Source organism: Anomaloglossus baeobatrachus, chromosome 9 (assembly GCF_048569485.1).
Source record: "Anomaloglossus baeobatrachus isolate aAnoBae1 chromosome 9, aAnoBae1.hap1, whole genome shotgun sequence".
Taxonomy (NCBI): domain Eukaryota; kingdom Metazoa; phylum Chordata; class Amphibia; order Anura; family Aromobatidae; genus Anomaloglossus; species Anomaloglossus baeobatrachus.
In genome coordinates this window covers 225,234,694-225,261,571 of record NC_134361.1, presented here as the reverse complement: position 1 = coordinate 225,261,571, position 26,878 = coordinate 225,234,694, and the positions used below count along the sequence as shown (strand labels likewise).

General features: G+C 49.2%; 3 protein-coding genes across 6 annotated transcripts in view; all 3 read right to left on the bottom strand.

Moving 5' to 3' along the window:
* Positions 1 to 26,878, bottom strand: part of LOC142251654 (beta-1,4-galactosyltransferase galt-1-like) — a 206,148-nt gene that overhangs the window by 70,250 nt on the left and 109,020 nt on the right. The gene's annotated exons all lie outside the window — the stretch shown is intronic.
* The window catches only part of LOC142251653 (beta-1,4-galactosyltransferase galt-1-like), a 98,380-nt gene that overhangs the window by 36,016 nt on the left and 35,486 nt on the right, over positions 1 to 26,878 (bottom strand). The window lies entirely within an intron of this gene.
* The window catches only part of LOC142251652 (beta-1,4-galactosyltransferase galt-1-like), an 83,742-nt gene continuing 61,226 nt past the window's right edge, over positions 4,363 to 26,878 (bottom strand). For all 4 annotated transcript variants that reach the window (XM_075324655.1, XM_075324653.1, XM_075324652.1 and 1 more), the window contains one exon: positions 4,363 to 9,469. In XM_075324655.1, coding sequence (XP_075180770.1) covers positions 8,151 to 9,458 — 1,308 coding nt within the window. In that variant the 5' untranslated portion in view covers positions 9,459 to 9,469 and the 3' untranslated portion in view covers positions 4,363 to 8,150. The remainder of the gene's footprint in view (positions 9,470 to 26,878) is intronic.

The window sequence follows — 26,878 nt, the reverse complement described above, 5'->3', positions numbered from 1 at the left end:
GTAACGTGCAGGGTTAAATTTTCCTATCAAAACATAGTCTACGACGTTCCCTGAGTCACATGAGGCGTCTGTGCAAACTTTTGTGATTGTAAGGAATCCGCACCGTCGCATTTACCTACATACATACACACTCAGCTTTATTTATTAGATTGCATATAGGAAGTCATAAACAAATACTGACGTCTTACACTGATGGGGGCTAAGATGAGGAACTCTTGCTTGGACGATCCGTGTATCACGTGCATTAAGGGACATTCTCGTTCAGTACCAAAAGTATACTGTCGCTACAAAGAGCGATGGGTGCTAATGAAAATGATGGTTCAGTTCTGTACCCAATGTTCTTTTTTTGGGAGGATAGTGGGAAATATAGAAAATAAATTGATGAACCATCCAATATCAGAAGTGACAATCCAAGCACGACAATATAATTCCGGGAAAGTAACACTAGTGCACAAAGATCTTTACGTATATTATTTCAGGTCACAGAAAAAGTTTTTAGATAAAGCATGATCCATTTTTTGATCTACTATCGGAAGCTGATTTGGGAAGCTATGTAGCAATTAGATTAATTTTTAGGTTCTGTTGACTTTGCTTTTATTCGTTTAACTGCATATGTGATAGGTCATACACACACACACACACACACACACACACACACACACACACACACACACACACACACACACACACACACACACACACACACACACACACACCTCTCTGTATAATATCCTCCTGGTGTATACTATATGTTCTCCTACTAGTATATTTGTCCCCTTCCTGGTATATACTGTATATCCTCCTTGTTTATATCCCCTTCCTGGGCCTCTCCTAATTTGTCTGCCACAAAAACACAACATTTTACTCACCCCTCCCTGGCTCCCACTTGTGCAGCATCCTCTCTGAGCCGTGGCTGGATTTCAGCTGGATGTGCATCCTCCGACGCACAACCAGCTGAAGCAAGGCAGGGACTGGGGTTGGCAATCTTCAGCTCACGGAGCGCCTACCTTTCCCCACCAGATGCTATGTCCTCACCTCCTACGCGTTGCGTGCAGTAGTATGATGAGATCGCAGAGTGATGACCTCATCACACTGCTGCGCGAGATGAAGAGCTGGAGCTATGCTCAGCTCCACTCACTGAACTTGCTTCTGCCACATGGCTAATTTGCAAGCAATGCCCTAGAAAGGCTTCACATGTAATTTAGCCGTGTGCAGTGGCTGAAGTAACACTGCCGGGCCCCTCTGCTGCGGCTGTGACTTGGGGAAGAGAGGAGCCCGGTCAGGGCTTAATAAAGCTAAGTAATTACCCTGGGCCTGGCCAGGCCCCCCTCTATACCCCTGTCATAGTTGTCATGCCCTGACGGCAGCCCTGTACGGGGATCAAACATTCTATACTAGAATAGTGTGAACACGCGCCAATTTTCTAAGTAAATATATTTCTAAGGGTGCTATGGACTTGAATTTCTCAACAGATATCAGTAACAACCCGTCAATCTACATAAACAAAGAAATCAAACCATAGATGTCCATAAATTAAGTTAAGTTATGTGTAATAATGAGAAATGACACAGGGAAAAAAAGTATTGAACACCTGCAGAAAGAGGTATAAAGTATGGTTTATAAAAAAGAAGTGTCTCATTACCAAGGTGGCACACAAGAAACATCTCATGATAGGTAAAACCAGTGAGTTGTCTCAAGAAACTCACAACCTTATTGTTGCAAAACATACTGATGGCATTGGTTACAGAAGAATTTCTAAACTACTGAAGGTTCCAGTGAGCACTGGCAGGACCATAATCTGGAAGCGGAAAGAAACTTCACCATAAACCGGCCATGACCAAGTGCTCTCCGTGAGGTTTCAGAAGAGTGAAAAGAAATATCAGAAGAGTTGTCCAAGAGCCAAACATGTTAAATGTTTTCTCAACAACATTTAGACAAGCCTGTGAAATACTGGGGAATATAGTCTGGTCAGATGAGACCAAAATTGATCAATTTGGATGCCACAGGCAAACCACCCCCAAAACACCAACAACAGTGAAGTTTGGATGTGGGAACATCATAGTGTGGGGCTGTTTTGATTGTTTTTGCATAGGGCACTGGCAAACTTCATATAATTGAAAAAAGGATGAATAGACAAATTTACCGAGACATTAGTGATAAAAATCTGCTGCCATCTACCAGGATGATGAAAATGAAATGAGGGTGGACATTTTAGCAAGACAACGATCCCAAACACACAGCCAAGGAAACGCTCAACTGGTTTAAAAGAAAGAGAAAATAAATCTGCTAAAATGGCCGAGCCGATCACCGGAGCTGAATCCAATAGAAAATGTATGGAAGGAACTAAAAACTCAGAGATCATAGAAGGAGCCCGGACCTGCAGGATGCGAGGAGTGTTTGTGTGGAAGAGTGGGCCAAAAATTGCACCTGAGCAATGCAGGCGACTAGTGTCTCCATACAGGAGGCGTCTGGCAGCTTCATCACCAACAAGGGCTTTTTTATGAAGTATTAAATACATTTGAGTAAGCGTGTTCAATACTTTTTTCTTTAAACATAACTTAATTTTTGGACATTTACGGTTTGATTTCTTTGCCTGTGTGGATTGGATGGGTTGTTACTGACATCTGGTGAGAAATTCAAGTCAATAGCACCTTTATAAATATATTTAACTAGAAATTTGGTGACATGATCAATACGTATTATACCTGCTGTGTATAATGTATATAAATAAAAGAAATATAGTATATAAAAGAAATATATACAGTGTATATATATAATTGCCTTATTCTGTCTGTCTTGCTCCAAAATTGTGTCCTTACAGTGACAACAGTCGGATTGGCCGCTGGGCTCGGCCTGGCCCCGCCCCTCCACACGGATTGGCTGCCCCGCCCCCCGAACGCGATGCCCGCTGGCCCCGCCCCCCGCATGGATTAACCGTTTGGCCAGGCCCGCCCCCCGCACGCAATGCCCGCTAGGCCACGCCCCCGCACGCGATGCCGGCTAGGCCATGCCCCCACGCGATGCCCGCTAGGCCACGCCCCCCACGCAATGCCCGCTAGGCCACACCCACCGCACGCGATGCCCGCTAGGCCACGCCCACAGCACGCGATGCCCGCTAGGCCATGCCCCCCTCACACGTTTGCCACCTGTACACCACCCCCCAGGACTACTCATCCCATTATACTCCTCTTTTCCCAGGACTACTCCTCCCATTATACTCCTATTATACTCCTCTCTGAGGGGTTTGCAGCATGGGGGATGGAGCACGATGGGGAGTGCAGCATGGGGGGTGAACCACGATGGGGGGTGCCCAGAATGGGGGGATGAAACACGATGGGGGGTGCGCAGCATGGGGGGATTGAGCACGATGGGGGGTGCGTAGCATGGGGGGATTGAGCACGATGGGGGGTGCGTAGCATGGGGGATGGAGCACGATGGGGAGTGCAGCGTGGGGGATGGAGCACGATGGGGGGGTGCAGCGTGGGGGATGGAGCACGATGGGGGGTGCAGCGTGAGGGATGGAGCACGATGGGGGGTGACCAGAATGGGGGGATGAAACACAATGGGGGGTGCGCAGCATGGGGGATGGAGCACGATGGGGGGTGCGCAGCATGGGGGATGGAGCACAATGGGGGGTGCGCAGCATGGGGGGATGGAGCACGATGGGGGGGTGCGCAGCATGGGGGATGGAGCACGATGGGGGGTGCACACCTCCCCCCAAAACACACACACACACACCGCCATGCACGCACCGCAGAACACACCACACACACACTGGGAACCACAAACACTGCCCTACACAGACACCCACACACACAACGCCGCACACACAAATATATGCACATACCGCGCAACACACACACATTGCACAAAACATACCTCCCCCCAAAACACACACAGCACCACACACACACACACAACGCTACAGACACACAGCGCTCCACAAACAATGCAACACACAAACAACACCGCTCTCGACCCCCGCCACACCCAGAACATGTACAGCGCACTACACAAACACTTGGTAACTACACACAACATCTATATTATATATATATATATATATATATATATATATATATATATATATATATATATATATATATATATATATATATATATATATATATATATATAAATAAAACAAAAATCATACATGAACTACACAATACGTAAATTCTAGAATACCCGATGCGTTAGAATCGGGCCACCTTCTAGTTTATATATATATATATATATATATATATATATATATATATATATATATATATATATATATATATATATATATATATACACACACACACACACTGTATATATTTCTTTTTTACTTTAGTTATTTATTTTTTTTTAATTTCCATACCTACCTCAAAACATGTTCCCTTGTTGAGCAACACATAGATAGTATCTAAACACAAAACAAATATTGCACAAGTATAACACTTCTCATGTGTGAGATATACCAGAACTGTAGCAAAATTACCATTTCTACCCCATTGTAGCATTGTAACGCCTGCCTGGATCAACACACTCAGATGGGATGTAATGGACAGGCTAGAGGGAAGCCACTCACCAAGCAGGACCCCCAGGACCCTGAAACCCTTTAACCCCTATACAGGGATTTGGAATTACACAGGGCCCTGGAGATCACTACCTGTGGAAGGCTGCAGTCCGATGAGAGTAGTCGTCAGGCAGGGTCATATCAGGAATAGCAGAACAGGGACAGAATCGGCAGACAAGGACGTAATCAGAAAACGTAGCAGAGGTCAAATCCGGATCGGGCAGCAAGGTACAAAAACAGCAGGCAGAAGGGTAGTCAGAAAACACGCAGTAGTCAGCACACAGGAATCACAAAACAGAATAGGGCGGATCAGGAGCCAGGAAATCAGAACTATCTCTGGCAGTGATCATGTGACAGGAGGGGGAATAAGAAGGGTGTGGTGTCTTCCCATTGGCTGTAGCTGAACGCTGGCAACTTCAGCTGGAAGACACACGCCACCGACAGTCAGCCAATGGTACTGCAGATCCCAAGATAACCCAGCCCAGTGGATGATCGGAGCCTGCGCCCACCGGTGCCGCTGGCATCGACTCCTCTCCCATCACCATCCATGGCAGGAACACGGCGTTGCCTGGCGATCGGAGCAGAAGTTGCTGGAGCGGACTCCGGTGGTGACGTAACAAGCATGCTGCTGATTTCAGGGGGACTGATCACTCTAATGTCCATGGGGGGCTCCTGACTGCACCATAACGAGGAAGGTAGGCCTGGTCATGATAGATTTCAAAATTAAGACGTGTACTGTACAGCAGTGATTTATTTCTCTTCCCATTGAAAACATATGCATATAACCCCATCATATAGTTTTCTTCATCAGCAATAAATAAATAAAGCACCTCTCGATTAGTAGGCTGCCAAGCTGTTATCCGTGTATCGGGGCTCAGCACCTACTACAAGTGCATCTCAAATTAAAATATTCTAAAAAGGTTCATGTATTTCAGTCATTCAATACAAAAAGGGAAACGCATATATTATATAGAGTCATTACACACAGAGGGATCTATTCCTATATATTATATAGAGTCATTACACACAGTGGAATCTATTCCTATATATTATAGAGAGTCATTACACACAGAGGGATCTATTCCTATTATATAGAGTCATTACACACAGAGATATCTATTCCTATATATTATATAGAGTCATTACACACAGAGGGATCTATTACTATATATTCTATAGAGTCATTACACACATAGGGATCTATTTCAAGTGTTTATTTCTGTTAATGTTGATGATTATGACTTACAGCCAAAAGTAATTATCTCATAAAATTAGAATAATTACCACAAAACACCTGCAAAGGCTTCCTAAGTGTTTAAAATGGTCCCTTAGTCTGGTTCAGTAGGCTACACAATCATGGGGAAGACTGCGGACTTGACAGATGTCCAGAAGGCAGTCATTTTCACACTCGACAAGGAGGGTAAGCCACAAAAGGTCATTGCTAAAAAAGCTGGCTGTTCACAAAGTGCTATATCCATGCATGTTAATGGAGAGTTGAGTGGAAGGAAAAAGTGTGGTAGAGAAAGGTGCACAAGCAGCCGGGATAACTGTAGTTTTGATAAGATTGTTAAGAAAAGGACATTCAAAAATTTGGGAAAGATTCACAAGGAGTGGACGCTGCTGGAGTCAGTGCTTCAAGAGCCACCGCACACAGACGTATCCAGGACATGGGCTACAAGTGTCACATTCCTTGTATCAAGCCACTTATGACCAATAGACAACGCCAGAAGCGTCTCACCTGGGCCAAGGAGAAAAAGACTTGGACTGTTCTCAGGGTCCAAGTTGTTGTTTTCAGATGACAGTAAATTTGTGCATTTCATTTGGAAATCGCGGTCCCAGAGTCTGGAGGAAGAGCGGAGGCCACAATCCAAGCTGCTGAGGTCTAGTGTGAAGTCTCCACAATCAGTGATGGTTTGGGCCATGTCATCTGCTGGTGAAGCTCCACTGTGTGTTATCAAGACCAAAGTCAGCGCAGCCGTCTACCAGGACATTGTACAGCACTTCATGCTTTCCTCTGCTGACAAGCTTTCTGGAGATGGAAATGTCATTTTCTAGTAGGACGCGGCCCCTGTCCACACTGCCAAAAGCACCAATACCTGGTTTACTAACCACAGTATCACTCTGCCTGATTGGCCAGAAAACTCACCTGACCTAAACCCCATAGAGAATCTATGAGAGACACCAGAGCCAACAATGCAAACGAGCTGAAGGCGACTATCAAAGCAACCTGGGCTTCCATAACACCTCAGCAGTGCCACAGGCTGATCACCTCCATGCCACATTGATGCAGGAATTCATGCAAAAGGAGCCGCGACCAAGTATTAAGGCATTTACTGTACAGACTTTTCAGTAGGCGCCAACATTTCTGAGGGTAACATCATTTTTTTCCTTATATAATATTCTAATTTTCTGAGATAATGACTTTTGGGTTTTCATTGGCTGTAACCAATAATCATCAACATTAACAGAAAGAAACACGTGAAATAGATCCCTCTGTGTGTAATGACTCTATATAATATATAGGAATAGATCCCTCTGTGTGTAATGGCTCTATATAATATATAGGAATAGATCCCTCTGTGTGTAATGACTCTATATAATATATAGGAATAGATCCCTCTGTGTGTAATGGCTCTATATAATATATAGGAATAGATCCCTCTGTGTGTAATGACTCTATATAATATATAGGAATAGATCCCTCTGTGTGTAATGACTATAATATATAGGAATAGATCTCTCTGTGTGTAATGGCTCTATATAATATATAGGAATAGATCCCTCTGTGTGTAATGACTATATACTATATATAGGAATAGATCCCTCTGTGTGTAATGAAATCTATATAATATATAGGAATAGATCCCTCTGTGTGTAATGATTATATAATATATATAGGAATAGATCCCTCTGTGTGTAATGAAATCTATATAATATATAGGAATAGATCCCTCTGTGTAATGACTATATAATATATAGGAATAGATCCCTCTGTGTAATGACTATATAATATATAGGAATGGATCCCTCTGTGTGTAATGACTCTATATAATATATAGGAATAGATCCCTCTGTGTGTAATGACTCTATATAATATATAGGAATAGATCCCTCTGTGTGTAATGACTATATAATATATAGGAATAGATCCCTCTGTGTGTAACGACTCTATATAATATATAGGAATAGATCCCTCTGTGTGTAATGACTCTATATAATATATGCATTTCCCTTTTTGTAGTGAATTACTGAAATAAATTAACTCTTTGAGGGTATTCTAATTTATTGAGATGCACTTGTATTCAGTAAAGGCACTGGAGGTGTCACAGTGCTCTGGTCCAGTGACTACAAACTATCGATGTGATCGATTGACCATGGTTCTGCAAAACATTTTGCTCCATTCTATACAAAACATAATAAAAATCACAAAGTTGTATAAATCAACATAATAGCAATCATATCAACAAATATAACGTCCACAAACTTGACTGCAAAAAGACGGACCTCTATCAACCTCTTTGCTTCCTAATAACTTAGTTTTTCGGCCCAATGACATTTGTGGCTTCCAAAACATGTTTGGTTCGTTTCATCATTGGAAAGATATTTGACCCAGAACTTTATTAACATTTCTGATAAGAGAGGCATTGTGTTTCCATATAGTCTTGTCTGTTATTAATGAGGTCTTTGGTAAGTCCTTCTGAAGAGGTCCTCTGCAGTGGTAAACCAGGGCTGTTTCCAACGAGACTTCCACGTGGTCACCATAACCCTTCAAAATGGAGTGAACAGACGTTTGGATGACCTTCCGGGGATCCAGAATCATCTTCCGAGCATTGAAATAATTTGGTCTGTCTGGTTCCCGTTGGACATACTGAAGAATGTTATATCCCGGGACGTCTTTCCATGATGAAATATTAGAGAAACTTACGTTAACGGGCACAGTCTGAGGAAAAATATGATTTTCAAAGAGGAAAATGCCGACGTTCGGCTTCTGTTGTTGAAGGCTTTTCATCATGGTGTCCCAGGACGTGTGTGAGAACGGTAAAATGATCTCATCAATATCATTAAGTAGCACAAATTTAGTCCGGTACATATTCCTATAAATACAGTCATTGAGTGTTGCCAGCTGACCGTAATAACCTATATCTTTGGGGTCGAGTGAATAGTGCCATGCGTTGCCAGGCTTGAGATGACGCTCGATCGGCCAATCTACCACCTCTACGATTCCTCTTGCAATATAATACTGGATAGCTTTTTGTATTTGTGGGCTGCAATGGTTAAGGTAGATCATGACCCGTTGTGCCCCCAAGATCTGGTACATCTCTATAGTCTGAATGAACTGTAAGACATTACCGTAATTCCCAAACATGGTGGAAATGCAGACCGTAAAATTGGCCGAAAATGGTTCCACCTCTCGGTTTTGGATTTGGAATAGAGGTAGTTGCGTCATTTCTCCTGAAGGGGAGGTGTGGACTGATAAATACTGAGCATGGCAGCCTGGTGGCTCCTCACATAGAAGGTCCGTTGTGACGTAGGGAAAGCCAAAGCGGTCACTGTGCATATCTATGAGCGCCCTGGAGACCTTGACATGGTTGTCACTCGAGCAGCAGAAGTAGCAGTACAGCTCCTTCACCTCTTGATGGTGGATAATGCTGAGGATCCGCACCATTGAAGGGTTTTTGCCATCTCTGTTGTCATAGTACGGTGATATGATGAACGTCCGGTTGCCTTCCAGGGCTGTAATGGTATCTGTGCTCCGATTGGCATCACAACATGAGCACTTTCCACTTTTTTCCATCACTGGTGTGAGCAGTGTTTTGTCCCTCAGAACACCCAGTAAAAAGCTAATAGTCATTACTACTAATATACAGAATAAGATCTTCTTTGGGTATTTGTACATTGTACCAGAAACTTTAGGAAAGAAAAGGAAAAAGAAGAAAGACAGAATTAATATAAATATTGTAAAAAATTTAGATTATAGTTACTCTGAACAATGTTTTTGTGCATTCATAGTTCCTCCACAATAATCACAATGTGCTTTCTGTCGAGAACCCCCAGTAATTAGCGGTTGTGTGCCCTTTTAGTAAGTGCCCGATTCCCCTAAACAATGTATTAAATAGTAGAACAACAGGAAAGTACGGTCTGGCACCAACGGGGAATACCTTGAGAGGTGCTGCGGAGAGAGGAATTCGGTTGGATACTCCGTGTAGAGCTGGCAAGGGGTGCGCGCCGGTAATCAGAAGAAAGCCCGACAATGTGTCCGGGAGTAGAAGAAGAAAGCAGCACTGACCATCGCCTTTCATAAAAGTCCACCTTATTGAGAACGGTGCGCTAAAACCACGTGGGAGAAGAGCCAGGTGCAGGCACTCCAGGGGATGACAGCCATTTTGCGCTTCCATTGGACCCGTAGAAGCACAGGTAGCACGAAACGGCCGTCGTCCCCTGGGGTGCCTGCACCCGGCTTCTCTACCGCACCGTTCTCAATAAAGTGGACTTTTCTGCAAGGCGATGGTTAGTGTTGAGTGAGTAGTTGACTATTTGTACTCGCTATGCTGCTATGCAAGTAGCAGACAGTACTCGCTATTTGTTATGAGTAGGGGGTACAATTTAAGTCAATGGGAAATACTAGCCAAGCAGCGAGTAACCCAAAAGCTGTACTTTTGGTGTGAGTAGCGAATAGTATGGCTTTCGGGTTACTCACTACTTAGCGAGTATTTCCCATTGACTTACTTTGCACCCGCTACTCGTAACAAATATGCGAGTAGCGGACAGTACTCGCAAACAGCATAGCGAGTACGAATAGGCAGCTACTAGCTCAACACTAATCATCGCCTTGCATAAAAGTCCACTTTATTGAGAACGGTTCGCTAAAAACATGTGGGAGAGAAGCCGGGTGCAGGCACTCCAGGGACCAAGGCCATTTCGCGCTACCTGCGCCTCTAGGGGTCCAACGGTAGTGCGAAACGGCCGTCGTCCCATGGAGTGCCTGCACCCGGCTTCTCTCCCGCACCGTTCTCAATAAAGTGGACTTTTATGCAAGGCAATGGTTAGTGTTGAGTGAGTAGTTGACTATTCGTACTCGCTATGCTGTTATGCAAGTAGCAGATAGTACTTGCTATTTGTTATGAGTAGCGGCTACAATGTAAGTCAATGAGAAATACTCGCTAAGTAGCGAGTAACTCAAAAGCCGAACTATTCGCTACTTGCACCAAAAGTACGGCTTTCGAGTTACTCGCTACTTTGCGAGTATTTCCCATTGACTTACGTTGCAACCGCTACTCATAACGAATACGCGAGTAATAGACAGTACTTGCGAACAGCATAGAGAGTACGAACAGTCAACTACTCGCTCAACACTAACCATCGCCTTGCATAAAAGTCCACTTTATTGAGAACGGTTCGCTAAAAACATGTGGGAGAGAAGCCGGGTGCAGGTACTCCAGGGGACGACTACCGTTGGACCCTTGGAAGCGCAGGTAGCGCGAAACGGCCGTGGTCCCATGGAGTGCCTGCACCCGCCTTCTCTCCCGTTCTCAAAAAAGTGGACTTTTATGCAAGGCGATGGTCAGTGCCGCTTTCTCCTTCTACTCCTGGACACAATGTATTACACAGTTTGTAGTGAAATCAACAAGCTTTCTGTGACATTGTGTCCTCCCAAACAAAAGAGATATATATATATATATATAGTGTATATATATATTATATAGTGTATATATATATTATACACATATATATATATATATATATATATATATATATATATATATATATATATATATATATATATACACATATATATATATACACACACACATACATATTCCCTGCTCTGCTTTATATCGGAGGGTGCGAAATTAAGTGTTCTCCACTATTAACTCCTTAAAATTTGGAGCATTTCAATTTTTTTCCCCCTAAGACAAATATCTCATTAAACATGGCCATTTTATCATTTTGTGCTTCAAAATAAAAGGACTGGAACTGGCTCTTTTGCACATTGGATTATTGCGTGAATAGATCTGGACCCCCCCCCAAAAAAAACAAAAAAAAACAAACACCACCACACAAGTTGACATAATATACCCTTGGATACAGACGCAGCGTCTCAATACACAAAACGACTTCATTCAATTGCACATTGGGTAAATAGATATGGGTTTACGTTAGGAAAGTTGGAAACCAGTGTTTCCAGTAAAATATTTCCATCCCTAACAAAGCATGAGTGTTTACATAGTTACTTAGAGTTTCATAGAGAGCTAGTGATGAGCGAGCACTGAAATGCTCGAGTGCTCGGTACTCCAATGGAGCAGGTCGGACATAATGCATAATGGAAGTCAATGAGAAACGCGTTTCAGAAGACAGAAAAATTCTCTCTGTGTCTCTTCGGGCGGAAAGTTGAGCACTCGGAAGATACTGCGAGAATACAAAATATTTTTCTATATGCTTTTTACTGTGAGAATATATATGCTTTTCTATAACCAAACTTTTTTTATATTAGTAAGAAGGAAGAGTGTTTTCTGATTACTGCTGGTATCAGGAAAGCAAGTATGTGTATATCAAGGTCAGCAGCTGAAGACTGATATAAAGCAACAGAATGCAGATGTGAAAGACTGGTGCAAGTCCAAATTTATGGTCTGAGGTGCTACATGCCAAAAATTCTGCATGATATGAAGTTCAAGACACAGGAGGGGCTGGAGGGGAAGTCCCAAAATGCATAAACGCCACAGATTTTCTGCATATGCTTTAATATAGCCAATGGCATATTTAGGAATTTTACTAAAAGATTAACCCATTACTGTTCTCTATAAAAGACTTGTAAAAAAATAAAGCACTAGTGTGTGCACCTTCACTGAAAAGGAATTCGTACCATCTAATCACTGTGGACTGGATTTCTCCGCCGACATTCAGTGACTATAAATCAGACCATGAAATAGCGACAGTGGTATAAATGCATAGAAGCAGAATATGCAGTGGCGTTCTATATCCAAGCTCAGGGGGCCGCTAAGCCTGAATTATGGGGCGCTCTGTACCCAAGCTCAGGGGGCCGCTAAGCCTAAGTTGTGTGGCTCTCTGTATCCAAGCTCAGGGGGCCGCTAAGGCTACTTTCACACTTGCGTTGCGTGAGATCTGTCACAATGCGTTGTGTGACGCATGTGACTGATGCGTTGTAAATAGTGTGATAATAAAGGCAACGGATTCCTGTGAAATAACGTGTTGCGTTCTTTTAGTTTTCTTTAGCAGAGAGAGAGAGCCCCCAGCATCATCGCACACACTCCGGCACTTCCGCACCTATTATCACCGTACACACATCGGCACTACCACCCCCATCATCACCAAACACACACCAGCACTACCACCCCCATCATCACCGCGCACAAACCGGCACTACCACCCCCATCATTACCGCACACACACCGTCACTACCGCCCCCATCATCACCGCACACACACCGGCACTGCCGCCCCCATCATCACCGCACACACACCGGCACTACCGCCCCCATCATCACCGCACACACACCGGCACTACCGCCCCCATCATCACCGCACACACACCGGCACTACCGCCCCCATCATCACCGCACACACACCGGCACTACCGCCACCATCATCACCGCACACACACCGGCACTACCGCCCCCATCATCATCGCAAACACACCGGCACTACCGCACCCATCATTACCGCACACACACCGACACTACCGCACCCATCATTACCGCACACACACCGGAACTACCGCACCCATCATCACCGCACACACACCGGCACTACCACACCCATCACCGCACACACTGGCAGTACCGCCCCCATCATCACCGCGCACACACACACGCAGGCACTACAGCTCCCATAATCACCGCGCACAAACCCATCATCACACCGGCACTTCCTGAGTGACATCTCTGCTGACAGCGCGACTCACTTCAGTTGCTGCGTGGAACTGACAGAGAGCGGCGGTGTTCTACGGCCGCTCCTGTCAGCTTCTGATGTAGCAGAGCTGAAAGCATCGTGGGACCTCATGTGGATTACGTCGGACCTGGAGGGGTATTTGGGGATTAATAAAGTGGTGAAAGAGGGGTTTTTTTTGTATTTTATTACAAATAACTGATTTTTCGGTGTTTGTGTTTATTTACTTTAACTTACAGATTAACCATGGGGGGTGTCTCAGACGCCTGCCATCACTAAACTAGGACTTAATGGCAGCTATGGGCTGCCATTAACTCCTCCTTATTACCCAGATTGCCACCGCAGCAGGGCAATTCGGGATAAGCCGGGTAGAGTCCCGGGACTGTCGCATCTAATGGATGCGGCAATTCCGGGCAGCTGCTGGCTGATATTAGGTTGGGGGGCTCCCCATAATATGGGGCTCCCCATCCCGAGAATACCAGGCTTCAGCCATGTGGCGTTATCTTGGCTGGTATCAAATTTGAAGGGGACCGCACGCCGTTTTTTTTTATTTATTTATTGTACTGCATGATAAAGACCCGCCCACCGGTGGCTGTGATTGGTTGCAGTGAGACAGCTGTCACTCAGTGTGGGGGTGGATCTGACTGCAACCAATCATAGGCGCCGCTGGGCGTGGGAAGCAGTGAATACGAGATGGAATAATGAGCAGTCAGCATTTTCAAAAGATGGAGAAGCCGCCAGAGCAGTGTGACAGCTGTGCAGCACTGCGCCGGTTATCAGTGAGTATGAGAGAGGGGGTGAGGGAGAGAGACTGACCGACCGACAGACAGATAGAGACGAGGAGTGACTTTAAACGATTTAGAACGTTCTGCTGGACATGCTGAGCATGCTCAGTAGAATGTGACGGAATCCTGCACTGGAATCTGTCGACAAACGCATGGCGATGGAATCTAGCCCGGATGGGATTAATGTGCCTGACAGGCGCTTCTCTTTTACTTTCATTTCTCCCTCCTCACCAGATTTTCAGGAAATCCCCTATCTCCAGGTAGTCTCCTGGCTCTAGCTGCTGTGTGAAACCTGATACCACAGTTGATCTGCAGAGCTTCAGGAGGGCAGATATACCTGTGCTGGCTTCTCAGGCTCATTGTTCCCAAACACATCACATTTTATAAGGTTGCTCTTGCTCTTTGCTCTGCAAATGTGTTTTTTTTTCTGGGGAAACTTCAGGATCTAATTCTGAATAATTATGTGTGTAATATTAATTTAGGTGCCTTGAAATTATGTTTTTTTGCCAAATTTTTCTCGTTTTAATAACCGTTATCTGTTATAACTGGGGGCTATTTCGTGGGAGTTTTGAAATGTGTGTATTTCAAAGTTATTACTTTTATGTTGAGTAAATGAGTTTGTTTTGCACCTGATAATGTGTAGTCTCTTTTATTTCATCCCTATGAAGGTCTCTGATCACTTTTAGATCACTGAAACTGCAAAAATTAGATATTATAGGTATTTTTCTGGCCTGCGCCTGACAGGCACATTATTCCCAAACTCGTTATTAAAGATATTGTTCCCACTAGAGGGCTAGCACCATAGACATTTATTATGCCTGTTAACGGAACCCGACGGTATCCTGCGGAGTGCGTTTTTTTTATACAAACAAAAAAAGTTAAATTACGCGTTCCTTCCGCCCGACGGTCACTGACAAAACGACTGATGCGCCGAGGGGCGGATGCAACGCAAGACCATCCGTTGCAAACCGCCCTTAATAGAAGCCTATGGGGAATAAACGGATTCCTGCAACGGTTACCGTAATTCCATAAGGCGGCGGATTGCAACGGATGCCGCACAACGCAAGTGTGAAAAGTAGCCTAAGGGTACTTTCACACTTGCGTTGGACGGCTTCCGTTGCTATCCGCAGCCTTGAGGAATTACGGTAACCGTTGTAGGAAACCGTTATATTCCTCATATACTTCTATTAGCAACGGATGGTCTTGCATTGCATCCGCCCCGCGGCGCATCAGTTGTTTTGATGCTGATCGTCAGTGACCGTCGGGCGGATGGAACGCTGCATGTAGCATTTTTCTGCACTTGGCGGAGTGTCAAAAAAACGCAACCTGCAGGATTCCGTCGGCATCCGTTGTTTTTATAATGGACTTCTATGGTGGCAGATTCCGTTAGAATCCGTCATTTTGACGGATTCCGTTAACGCATCCGTCTTTACACAACTGCGCATGCACAGATATGTAAATTCAAGAAAAAAAAACTATAAAGGATTGCGTTATTTTGTATGATCCGTTACATCCGTTGTGCCACTATATGCAACGCATCCGTTGCATGCGTCACACAATGCAATGCTACGGATCCCGTCCAACGCAAGTGTGAAACTAACCTAAGGGTACTTTCACACTTGCGTTTATTTCCTTCTGTTACAATCCGCCCTTTTGGAAAACAGCGGAATCCGTTAACGGATTCCGCTGTTTCCCATAGACTTGTATGGGTGACGGATTGTACCAAAAGGACCTGCGTTGCTTCCGCTGGGCGACGCTCCGTTGCTTCCGCCCAGCGGGAGGAACGCAGCATGTAACGTTGTTTTGAGCAGCGGAATCCTCTGGATTTCACTGCGCATGCTCTTTTTTTTTTTTTTTTAAATCAAACTTTATTTTGGCTTGCGGTGGCCGAACGTTCAGCTGAGCGCCCGGCCGTCGGCAAGCGACAGCGCTCAGCTGAACGACCGGCCGCCAGCATGCCCTGCCGCCGGCAAGCCCGGCCGCCGGCAAGTGACAGCGCTCAGCTGATCACCAGCGGTCGGCTGCAGGGAGCGATCAGCTGATCACCCGGCGGCCGGCTACTGGGAGCGATCAGCTGATCACCCGGCGGCCGGCTACTGGGAGCGATCAGCTGATCACCCGGCGGCCGGCTACTGGGAGCGATCAGCTGATCACCCGGCGGCCGGCTACTGGGAGCGATCAGCTGATCACCCGGCGGCCGGCTACTGGGAGCGATCAGCTGATCACCCGGCGGCCGGCTACTGGGAGCGATCAGCTGATCACCCGGCGGCCGGCTACTGGGAGCGATCAGCTGATCACCCGGCGGCCGGCTACTGGGAGCGATCAGCTGATCGTTCACAATAGTCTGCCGCTGGTAAAACTGTAAAAAAAAAAAAAAAATAAAAACGAATTTCGTTGTTTTGCAGCATCCGTTGTGCCACTATATGCAACACATCCGTTGCATCCGTTACACAACGCAATGCAACGGATACCGTTCAACGCAAGTGTGAAACTAGCCTTAGTTGTGCACACTAAGTATTAGGCCAGTTTGTTACCTCAGTATTTTTACAAATACTGAGGTAAAAACTCAAATACTCAGTGTGTGTACGTCGCCTTGCAAATACTGAGGAAAAAAACTCAAATACTGAACATGTGCACAAGGTCTTACACATACTGAGGTAAAACCTCCCCAATACTGACCATGTGCACGAGGCCTTACACATACTGAGGTAAATACTCCCCAATACTGAGCATGTGCACGAGGCCTTACACATACTGAGGTAAATACTCACCAATACTGAGCATGTGCACGAGGCCTTACACATACTGAGGTAATAACTCACCAATACTGACCGTGTGCACAAGGCCTTACACATACTGAGGTAATAACTCACCAATACTGACCATGTGCACGAGGCCTTACACATACTGAGGTAATAACTCACCAATACTGACCATGTGCACAAGGCCTTACACATACTGAGGTAATAACTCACCAATACTGACCGTGTGCACGAGGCCTTACACATACTGAGGTAAATACTCACCAATACTGACCATGTGCACGAGGCCTTACACATACTGAGGTAATAACTCACCAATACTGACCATGTGCACGAGGCCTTACACATACTGAGGTAATAACTCACCAATACTGACCATGTGCACGAGGCCTTACACATACTGAGGTAATAACTCACCAATACTGACCGTGTGCACGAGGCCTTACACATACTGAGGTAAATACTCACCAATACTGACCATGTGCACGAGACCTTACACATACTGAGGTAATAACTCACCAATACTGACCATGTGCACGAGGCCTTACACATACTGAGGTAATAACTCACCAATACTGAACATGTGCACGAGGCCTTACACATACTGAGGTAAATACTCACCAATACTGACCATGTGCACGAGGCCTTACACATACTGAGGTAAATACTCACCAATACTGACCATGTGCACGAGGCCTTACACATACTGAGGTAATAACTCACCAATACTGACCATGTGCACAAGGCCTTACACATACTGAGGTAAATACTCACCAATACTGACCATGTGCACGAGGCCTTACACATACTGAGGTAATAACTCACCAATACTGACCATGTGCACGAGGCCTTACACATACTGAGGTAAATACTCACCAATACTGAACGTGTGTGCACGAGGCCGCGGCAAATTTTTAGGCCACGCCCCCTAACCACACCCATTTCACAGTCACGCCCATATCCACTCCCCATCCACACCCATTCAGCACAAACACGCAGGCAGCCGGCGGGCCTCCAGCACGGACACGCAGGCAGCCAGCGGGCCTCCAGCACGGACACGCAGGCAGCCGGCGGGCCTCCAGCACGGACACGCAGGCAGCCGGCAGGCCTCCAGCACGGACACGCAGGCAGCCGGCAGGCCTCCAGCACGGACACGCAGGCAGCCGGCGGGCCTCCAGCACGGACACGCAGGCAGCCGGCGGGCCTCCAGCACGGACACGCAGGCAGCCGGCGGGCCTCCAGCACGGACACGCAGGCAGCCGGCGGGCCTCCAGCACGGACACGCAGGCAGCCGGCGGGCCTCCAGCACGGACACGCAGGCAGCCGGCGGGCCTCCAGCACGGACACGCAGGCAGCCGGCGGGCCTCCAGCACGGACACGCAGGCAGCCGGCGGGCCTCCAGCACGGACACGCAGGCAGCCGGCGGGCCTCCAGCACGGACACGCAGGCAGCCGGCGGGCCTCCAGCACGGACACGCAGGCAGCCGGCGGGCCTCCAGCACGGACACGCAGGCAGCCGGCGGGCCTCCAGCACGGACACGCAGGCAGCCACAGTGAGGCGGCCGGTCGCCTTCACAGACAGGCGGCCGGCCGCCTTCACAGACAGGCAGCCGGCGGGCCTCCAGCACGGACACGCAGGCAGCCGGCGGGCCTCCAGCACGGACACGCAGGCAGCCGGCGGGCCTCCGGCACGGACACGCAGGCAGCCGGCGGGCCTCCAGCACGGACACGCAGGCAGCCGGCGGGCCTCCAGCACGGACACGCAGGCAGCCGGCGGGCCTCTAGCACGGACACGCAGGCAGCCGGCGGGCCTCCAGCACGGACACGCAGGCAGCCGGCGGGCCTCCAGCACGGACACGCAGGCAGCCGGCGGGCCTCCAGCACGGACACGCAGGCAGCCACAGTGAGGCGGCCGGTCGCCTTCACAGACAGGCGGCCGGCCGCCTTCACAGACAGGCGGCCGGCCGCCCGCACAATGAGGCGGCGGGCCGCCCGCACAGACAGGCGGCGGGGGGCGCCCGCACAGACAGGCGGCAGGGGGGCGCCCGCACAGACAGGCGACAGGGGGGCGCCCGCACAGACAGGCGACAGGGGGGCGCCCGCACAGACAGGCGGCAGGGGGGCGCCCGCACAGACAGGCGGCGGGGGGCGCCCGCACAGACAGGCGGCAGGGGGGGCGCCCGCACAGACAGGCGGCAGGGAGGCGCCCGCACAGACAGGCAGCAGGGGGGCGCCCGCACAGACAGGCGGCAGGGGGGCGCCCGCACAGACAGGCGGCAGGGAGGCGCCCGCACAGACAGGCAGCAGGGGGGCGCCCGCACAGACAGGCGGCAGGGGGGCGCCCGCACAGACAGGCGGCGGGGGGCGCCCGCACAGACAGGCGGCGGGTGGCGCCCGCACAGACAGGCGGCAGGGGGGCGCCCGCACAGACAGGTGGCGGGCCGACCGCACAGACAGGCGGCCGGCCGACCGCACAGACAGGCTCCGGCCGGGGGTGAGGGGGGAGGGAGGGAAATCAGCGCTGGGGAGATTAGTTTACTGTACCAGCAGCAGCACAGGCAGCGCTCCTCTCTATGCCACGTCTACTAGGATGGTAGGAGGGAAAAGCAGGGAGGCGGAGAGAGAGTGGGTGGGCGGAGCCCGGGAGCCGGCCGTCCCGCCCGTGGCAACGGGACAAACAATGTAAAGCGTGAAAGTCCCGCTGTATCCGGGACGGTTGGGAGGTATGCAGCATGTTAGAATGTGTACATAAGATCCCGCTGGTGGTGGCCGCAGCTTATAGGCCCCAAATCTGGTGACAGGTTCCCTTTAAAGTGAACCTGTCAGGTGCAATATGCACTCAGAGCCAGGAGCAGTTCTGGGTGTATATTGCTAATCCCTGCCTAACCGTCCCTGTATACACTAGCATAGATAAAGAGATCAAGAACAAATATTTTTAAAGATCTTATATCTTATGCTAATGAGCGCGGGGACTAGTCCGAAGGGCGTTACTTCACTTGGCTAGTCGGCTCGCATAGCATGTTAGCATGTTATTACGCCCCTGTGTGAGTACTAACACGCTATATGAGCCGACTAGCCAAGTGAAGTAACGCACTTGGGACTAGTCCCCGCGCTAATTAGCATAAGATATAAGCTCTTTAAAAATACTTTTTCTATAGATGCCTTTATCTATGCTAGTGTATACAGGGACAGTTAGGGAGGGATTAGCAATATACACCCAGAACTGCTCCTGGCTCTGAGTGCAGATTGCACCTGACAGGTTCCCTTTAAAGGGAACCTGTCACCAGAAATTTAGCAAAAAAAATAAAAGATTCCCCTCTGCAGCTCCTTGGCTGCATTCTGGAAAGGTTCCTGTTGCTATTGTGCCCCCTTTGAGACCTAAAATAATACTTTATGAAGTCTTACCTTTTTGTATGCAAATCTGTTTTTATGGTCACGGGGGCGGGCTGCCTGGCGTCCGTTATTCCCCCTCCTGCCGTTGTACGCCGTCCCCCATTGCTCATTTCCATACATGAGGACGCCTTCCTCATGTAACTGTCCTCCTGAAGTTTTGTGCATGCCCAGTGCCACTCTCGCGGGAGTAAGCACTGTGCAAAGTGTGAACGCTTTTGAGGTGATTGCGCAGGCGCGAGATTATGGGCGGCGCTGTGATTGTCATCAGCAGCGTCATCCAAGTACCCGCCCATAATCTCGTGCCCGCGCTTCTCACTCTGCCTCCACCGTTATGCGCAAGCACTGGCCATATGAACCACGTTACCTATTACCATGGGCGCGAGATTATGGGCGGCGCTGTGATTGTCATCAGCAGCGTCATCCAAGTACCTGCCCATAATCTCGTGCCCGCGCTTCTCACTCTGCCTCCACCGTTATGCGCAAGCACTGGCCATATGAACCACGTTACCTATTACCGTGGGCGCGAGATTATGGGCGGCGCTGTGATTGTCATCAGCAAAGTCATCCAAGTACCCGCCCATAATCTCGTGCCCGCGCTTCTCACTCTGCCTCCACCGTTATGCGCAAGCACTGGCCATATGAACCACGTTACCTATTACCGTGGGCGCGAGATTATGGGCGGCGCTGTGATTGTCATCAGCAAAGTCATCCAAGTACCCGCCCATAATCTCGTGCAAGCGGTAATAGGTAACATGGTTCATATGGCCAGCACTTGCGCATAACGGTGGAGTCAGAGGGAAAAGTGCGGGCACGAGATTATGGGCGGGTACTTGGTTAACGCTGCTGATGACAATCACAGCGCCGCCCATAATCTCGTGCCTGCGCAATCACCTGAAAAAGCGTTCACATGCGCAAAACTTCGGGAGGACAGTTACATGAGGAAGGCGTCCTTGTGTATGTAAATGAGCAATGGGGGACTGCGTAAAGCGGCAGGAGGGGGAATAACGGACGCCAGACAGCCCGCCCCCGTGACCATAAAAACACATTTGCATACAAAAAGGTAAGACTTCATAAAGTATTTTTGTAGGTCTCAAAGGGGGCACAATAACAACAGGAACCTTTCTAGAAGCAGCCCAGGAGCTGCAGAGGGGAATCTTTTATTTTTATTGTGAAATTTCTGCTGACATGTTCCCTTTAACTGGTAGGGGAGCCAGGATAAAGCAGAGCTGAAGCTGTTGGGAAGCTAGGACCCAGCAGCTCTGCTCCACAGGCAGGAGACCACTGATCAGTAATAGAAGCCTGCAGATGTCACTCTGCATAGGTTATTACTGGCCAGTGCTATCTGCAGGAGAGAGAAGTGCTGATTGCACGGTCTCCTCAGCTTCCTGACTCCCCGCGTGTCTGCAGCAGTGAGAAGCCGCACACGGGGAGTCAGAGAACAGCTGCAGGGAAACGCAGGCTCCGGGACTGGGGGGGGTCGGCTCTGGTGCAGGGGGGGGGGGGGGCTCTGCTGCAGGGGGGGGGGGTCGCTCTGCTGCAGGGGGGTCGCTCTGCTGCAGGGGGTGATTCATACCTCAGCAGCAGTCACAGGAGTAGGTGCGCGCTCGGCTCTGTAATGAATAGTAGAAGGGAGAAACAGCGAGGCGGGGCTACAGTGGGTGGGTGGAGCCGGGACAAACAGCCTCACGGGCGGGACCCGGGATCAAAGGCTCAGAAGAGGGACTGTCCCGCTGTATCCGGGACGGTTGGGAGGTATGGGTAAATACTCACCAATACTGACCGTGTGCACGAGGCCTTACACATACTGAGGTAAATACTCACCAATACTGAACGTGTGTGCACGAGGCCTTACACATACTGAGGTAAGAACTCACCAATACTGAACGTGTGTGCACGAGGCCTTACACATACTGAGGTAATAACTCACCAATACTGACCGTGTGCACGAGGCCTTACACATACTGAGGTAATAACTCACCAATACTGACCATGTGCACGAGGCCTTACACATACTGAGGTAACAATTCACCAATACTGACCATGTGCACGAGACCTTACACATACTGAGGTAAATACTCACCAATACTGAGCGTGTGCACGAGACCTTACACATACTGAGGTAAATATTCACCAATACTGACCATGTGCACGAGACCTTACACATACTGAGGTAAATACTCACCAATACTGACCATGTGCACGAGACCTTACACATACTGAGGTAAATACTCACCAATACTGACCATGTGCACGAGACCTTACACATACTGAGGTAAATACTCCCCAATACTGACCATGTGCACGAGACCTTACACATACTGAGGTAAATACTCACCAATACTGAGCGTGTGCACGAGACCTTACACATACTGAGGTAAATATTCACCAATACTGAGCGTGTGCACGAGGCCTTACACATACTGAGGTAAAAACTCACCAAATACTGACCATGTGCACGAGACCTTACACATACTGAGGTAAATACTCACCAATACTGAACGTGTGTGCACGAGGCCTTACACATACTGAGGTAATAACTCCCCAATACTGACCATGTGCACGAGGCCTTACACATACTGAGGTAAATACTCACCAATACTGAGCGTGTGCACGAGGCCTTACACATACTGAGGTAATAACTCACCAATACTGAACATGTGCACGAGGCCTTACACATACTGAGGTAATAACTCACCAATACTGACCATGTGCACGAGGCCTTACACATACTGAGGTAAATACTCACCAATACTGACCATGTGCACGAGGCCTTACACATACTGAGGTAAATACTCACCAATACTGAACGTGTGTGCACGAGGCCTTACACATACTGAGGTAATAACTCCCCAATACTGACCATGTGCACGAGGCCTTACACATACTGAGGTAAATACTCACCAATACTGAGCGTGTGCACGAGGCCTTACACATACTGAGGTAATAACTCACCAATACTGAACATGTGCACGAGGCCTTACACATACTGAGGTAATAACTCACCAATACTGACCATGTGCACGAGGCCTTACACATACTGAGGTAAATACTCACCAATACTGACCATGTGCACGAGGCCTTACACATACTGAGGTAAATACTCACCAATACTGAGCATGTGCACGAGGCCTTACATATACTGAGGTAATAACTCACCAATACTGACCGTGTGCACGAGGCCTTACACATACTGAGGTAAATACTCACCAATACTGAGCGTGTGCACGAGGCCTTACACATACTGAGGTAATAACTCACCAATACTGACCATGTGCACGAGGCCTTACACATACTGAGGTAATAACTCACCAATACTGACCATGTGCACGAGGCCTTACACATACTGAGGTAATAACTCACCAATACTGAGCATGTGCACGAGGCCTTACATATACTGAGGTAATAACTCACCAATACTGACCGTGTGCACGAGGCCTTACACATACTGAGGTAAATACTCACCAATACTGACCATGTGCACGAGGCCTTATGTGGCGCCCCTGACCTGGTCAGGCACCACTGAGTACTGCACCCATGCTGGGGACAGTACAATACAGGTAATCCAGATGGCTGACAGGGGTGTGGAACACAGGCGCATAGTGATCAGGTCTCACACATGTACCTTTGAGAGGACCCCTGGGGATCCCAGGAGGGGGCAAAGCCTATACCTCCACTGGAATAGTGGCAGGGGGTCAAAAGCCTCCATCTCCTCTCAAGGGGTGTGGTGGAGAGTCTGGTTGCTAGGTGGCGTAGGCAAGAACAGGAGAGGAGGAGCAGTGAGTCAGTTAGAGGAGAACTCCAGAGGGCTCAGTGAGGAGCAGACCTGTGGGGTTGATGCTGTCTAACAGCGCCCGCGCAGTGGCTACTGACGGGGGAGAACGGTCAACTAGGAGTGCTACCTGAAAGCCAGCTTCAGCTAGAGAGAAAGCACGGAGTGGGAAGTAAGGGGACTGCTAGAGAGCACCAGGCCCAACCGGGCGGCAGATCCCGAAGCGAAGATAGATCCAGCTTTCTTCTGCTAAACCTGCCGGTGTGGGGCTCTCAAAGCCCACACCACAACACCACAAAAGCCGCAGCCACGTAACCGCAGTGAGGGCCCATAGGTCACAGGAGGCAAGCAGCTGGAGTGGCCTGGTCCGGGGAACAAGCAAACGGCAACCAAAAGGGGGAGAGAGGCTGCAGCATCTTCCCTGGGCGACCCCCATAGGGACTCAAAGTCGGGGTCACCCCAAACCACCAAGGGCTAAGGAAGGCGAGTCAGTAGTCACCCTCATAAAGTCAGCCTGAAGGATACCTGGTTCCCATCTGGTTCATCCCAGCTACGCCCGGGTTACTCACCCTGCCATCAAATGTGAGTAAAAACCCTAAAAGACATCCTGCCTGTGTGGTCATTCTGCGACTTGTGGTACTACAAACCTACACAGGGCCCTGGGGCTTGCCTCACTCTCAGGAGGCTACTACATCCGACTGCACCCACCATCAGCCCCAGGCGTCCCCTAACCTGCAGTGGCGGTCCCCACTGACCGCAATACTGAGAGTGGCGTCACGATCAAAACCGAAGATTCCCTACCTGTGACCAGCACCAGCTCCGTGGAGTCCCTGAAGGTATGCACCGATACAACACCTGTGGGGCTTCACATCTGGCGTCACGAACAGGATAAGGACTAGACCTGTTCAGACAGGTGACCATGTGCCTGGGCGGTCCGCTTGAAAAATTGGAAGCGCCGCCATATTGCCACCATGAAAAGCGCGCCGGAAAACAACAGCAGCCCGCGCTGGAAGAAGTTACCGCCCACGAAGAGGTGTGGCTACCCAGAGATCCCCTGCAGAGTTCTGAGCTTGCCAGCGAAGAGAGCGGAAGCGTCCGGAGACGGCGGAGCAGAAGAGAAGCCAGCAGCTTGCTAATGAAGATGGCGTCTGAGAGCAGAGATCCAGAGCCAGGCTCCGCTGCCTGGTGGTGTCGGGAGCTTGCCGAGTTCTGCGATCAACTAGAAGCCAGGGTCGGAAGGCTGATCAGAGAGGGACGCGAGGAGTTTCTATGGATGACCGCGGCGGTTCGGGCCTACGAGGAGAGAGCCGCGCACCGAGTGCCAGATCGGGCGGTGACAACTCAGACCCCGATGCTGCCAACGGAGGGTGAGTCGAGTGATGCCCCGGCTAGCGCCAGTGCCCCGACCCCTGCTGCCACGCCAGGTGCGGCCCGCCAAGCCCAGGCCGCCGCAGCGATGCCCTGCTCGGCCCGCCAAGCCCAGGCCGCCGCAGCGATGCCCTGCTCGGCCCGTCAAGCCCCGGCCGCCGCAGCGATGCCCTGCCCGGCCCGCACAGAGCCCCCTGCAACAACGACACTGATCCAGGCCGCCGCCATGCCAGGCGCGGCCCGCCAAGACCAGGCCGACGCCATGCCAGGCGCGGCCCGCCAAGACCAGGCCGCCGCCATGCCAGGCGCGGCCCGCCAAGACAAGGCTGACGTACCATTTACCCCGGCCTGCAAGGCCAGAGCAGACAAGGCTCCCCAGGTTCAGGAAGTCCCTGCTAGGCAATCCCTGGTAGGTGAGGACTCCGCATACTGGCAGCTAAAAGCCGACCTGGAAGCTAAGTTCCCACGGGAGATGGTGGAGCGGTACATGTCCCTCCGCACACCCCAAAGAGTATCCCGACAACTCCTGCAGCAACCACGGCAAAGAGTTCCCCACCTGGGCCGGCAAAACGAAGTCCATCCCCAGCACTGCTACCCAAGGAGTGCCAGGAAGAACTAAGGGGGGGAGGAGGCCAGGAGGTTGAGAGGCTGACTCCAGAGCCATACCCAGAGCCCGAGATGCTGCCTTATTCTCGCTGGGATGAGGACGACCCGATACCCTCGGCTGAGGAAGAACTGCCCAAAAGCCTTACCTGGGAGTTTGTGAGCTGCACCCTACAGAATTCAGCCCGTAAGACACACCGCAACAGAACGCAACTATCCCCTGCACCGTCATCCCCAGAGCAGCGGGAAGTCACCGCCAGAGACCTGCAAGAAAAACGAGCCCTGAGAAGGTCCAAAGCCCAGGCCAGAGGACCCCTTTTCAGAGGAGTAGTGGAGGATTTTAATTTGAGAAGTGGATATGGATTCATCGTAGCACCTGGTATCAAAGAAGGGATATTTGTCAACAGAAGAGATGTGAGAGCTCATCTGCCTAGAAGACACCCTGACAGAAATCTAAAGATGGGAGATTCAGTCCAGTTTACTATGCACCAAGGCGAAAGAGGATTGTATGCTCTGGACGTAACACAAAGTCCTAAAGAAAGAGAAGGAAGACAAAGCAGAGAAAAAGAACCTACGGATGAGACGACCACAGACGACGACAGAGAGCAGGAAAGCAGCAGGTGCCGCAGCCATACAGGCTCAAGCCCTGGTAAAGAGGAGTAAAGTAAAGTAAAGTAAAGAAAGAAGTTACCAGTTGAAGTTTTGAAAAGTTTGTTTGCAACGTTCCCAAGTTTA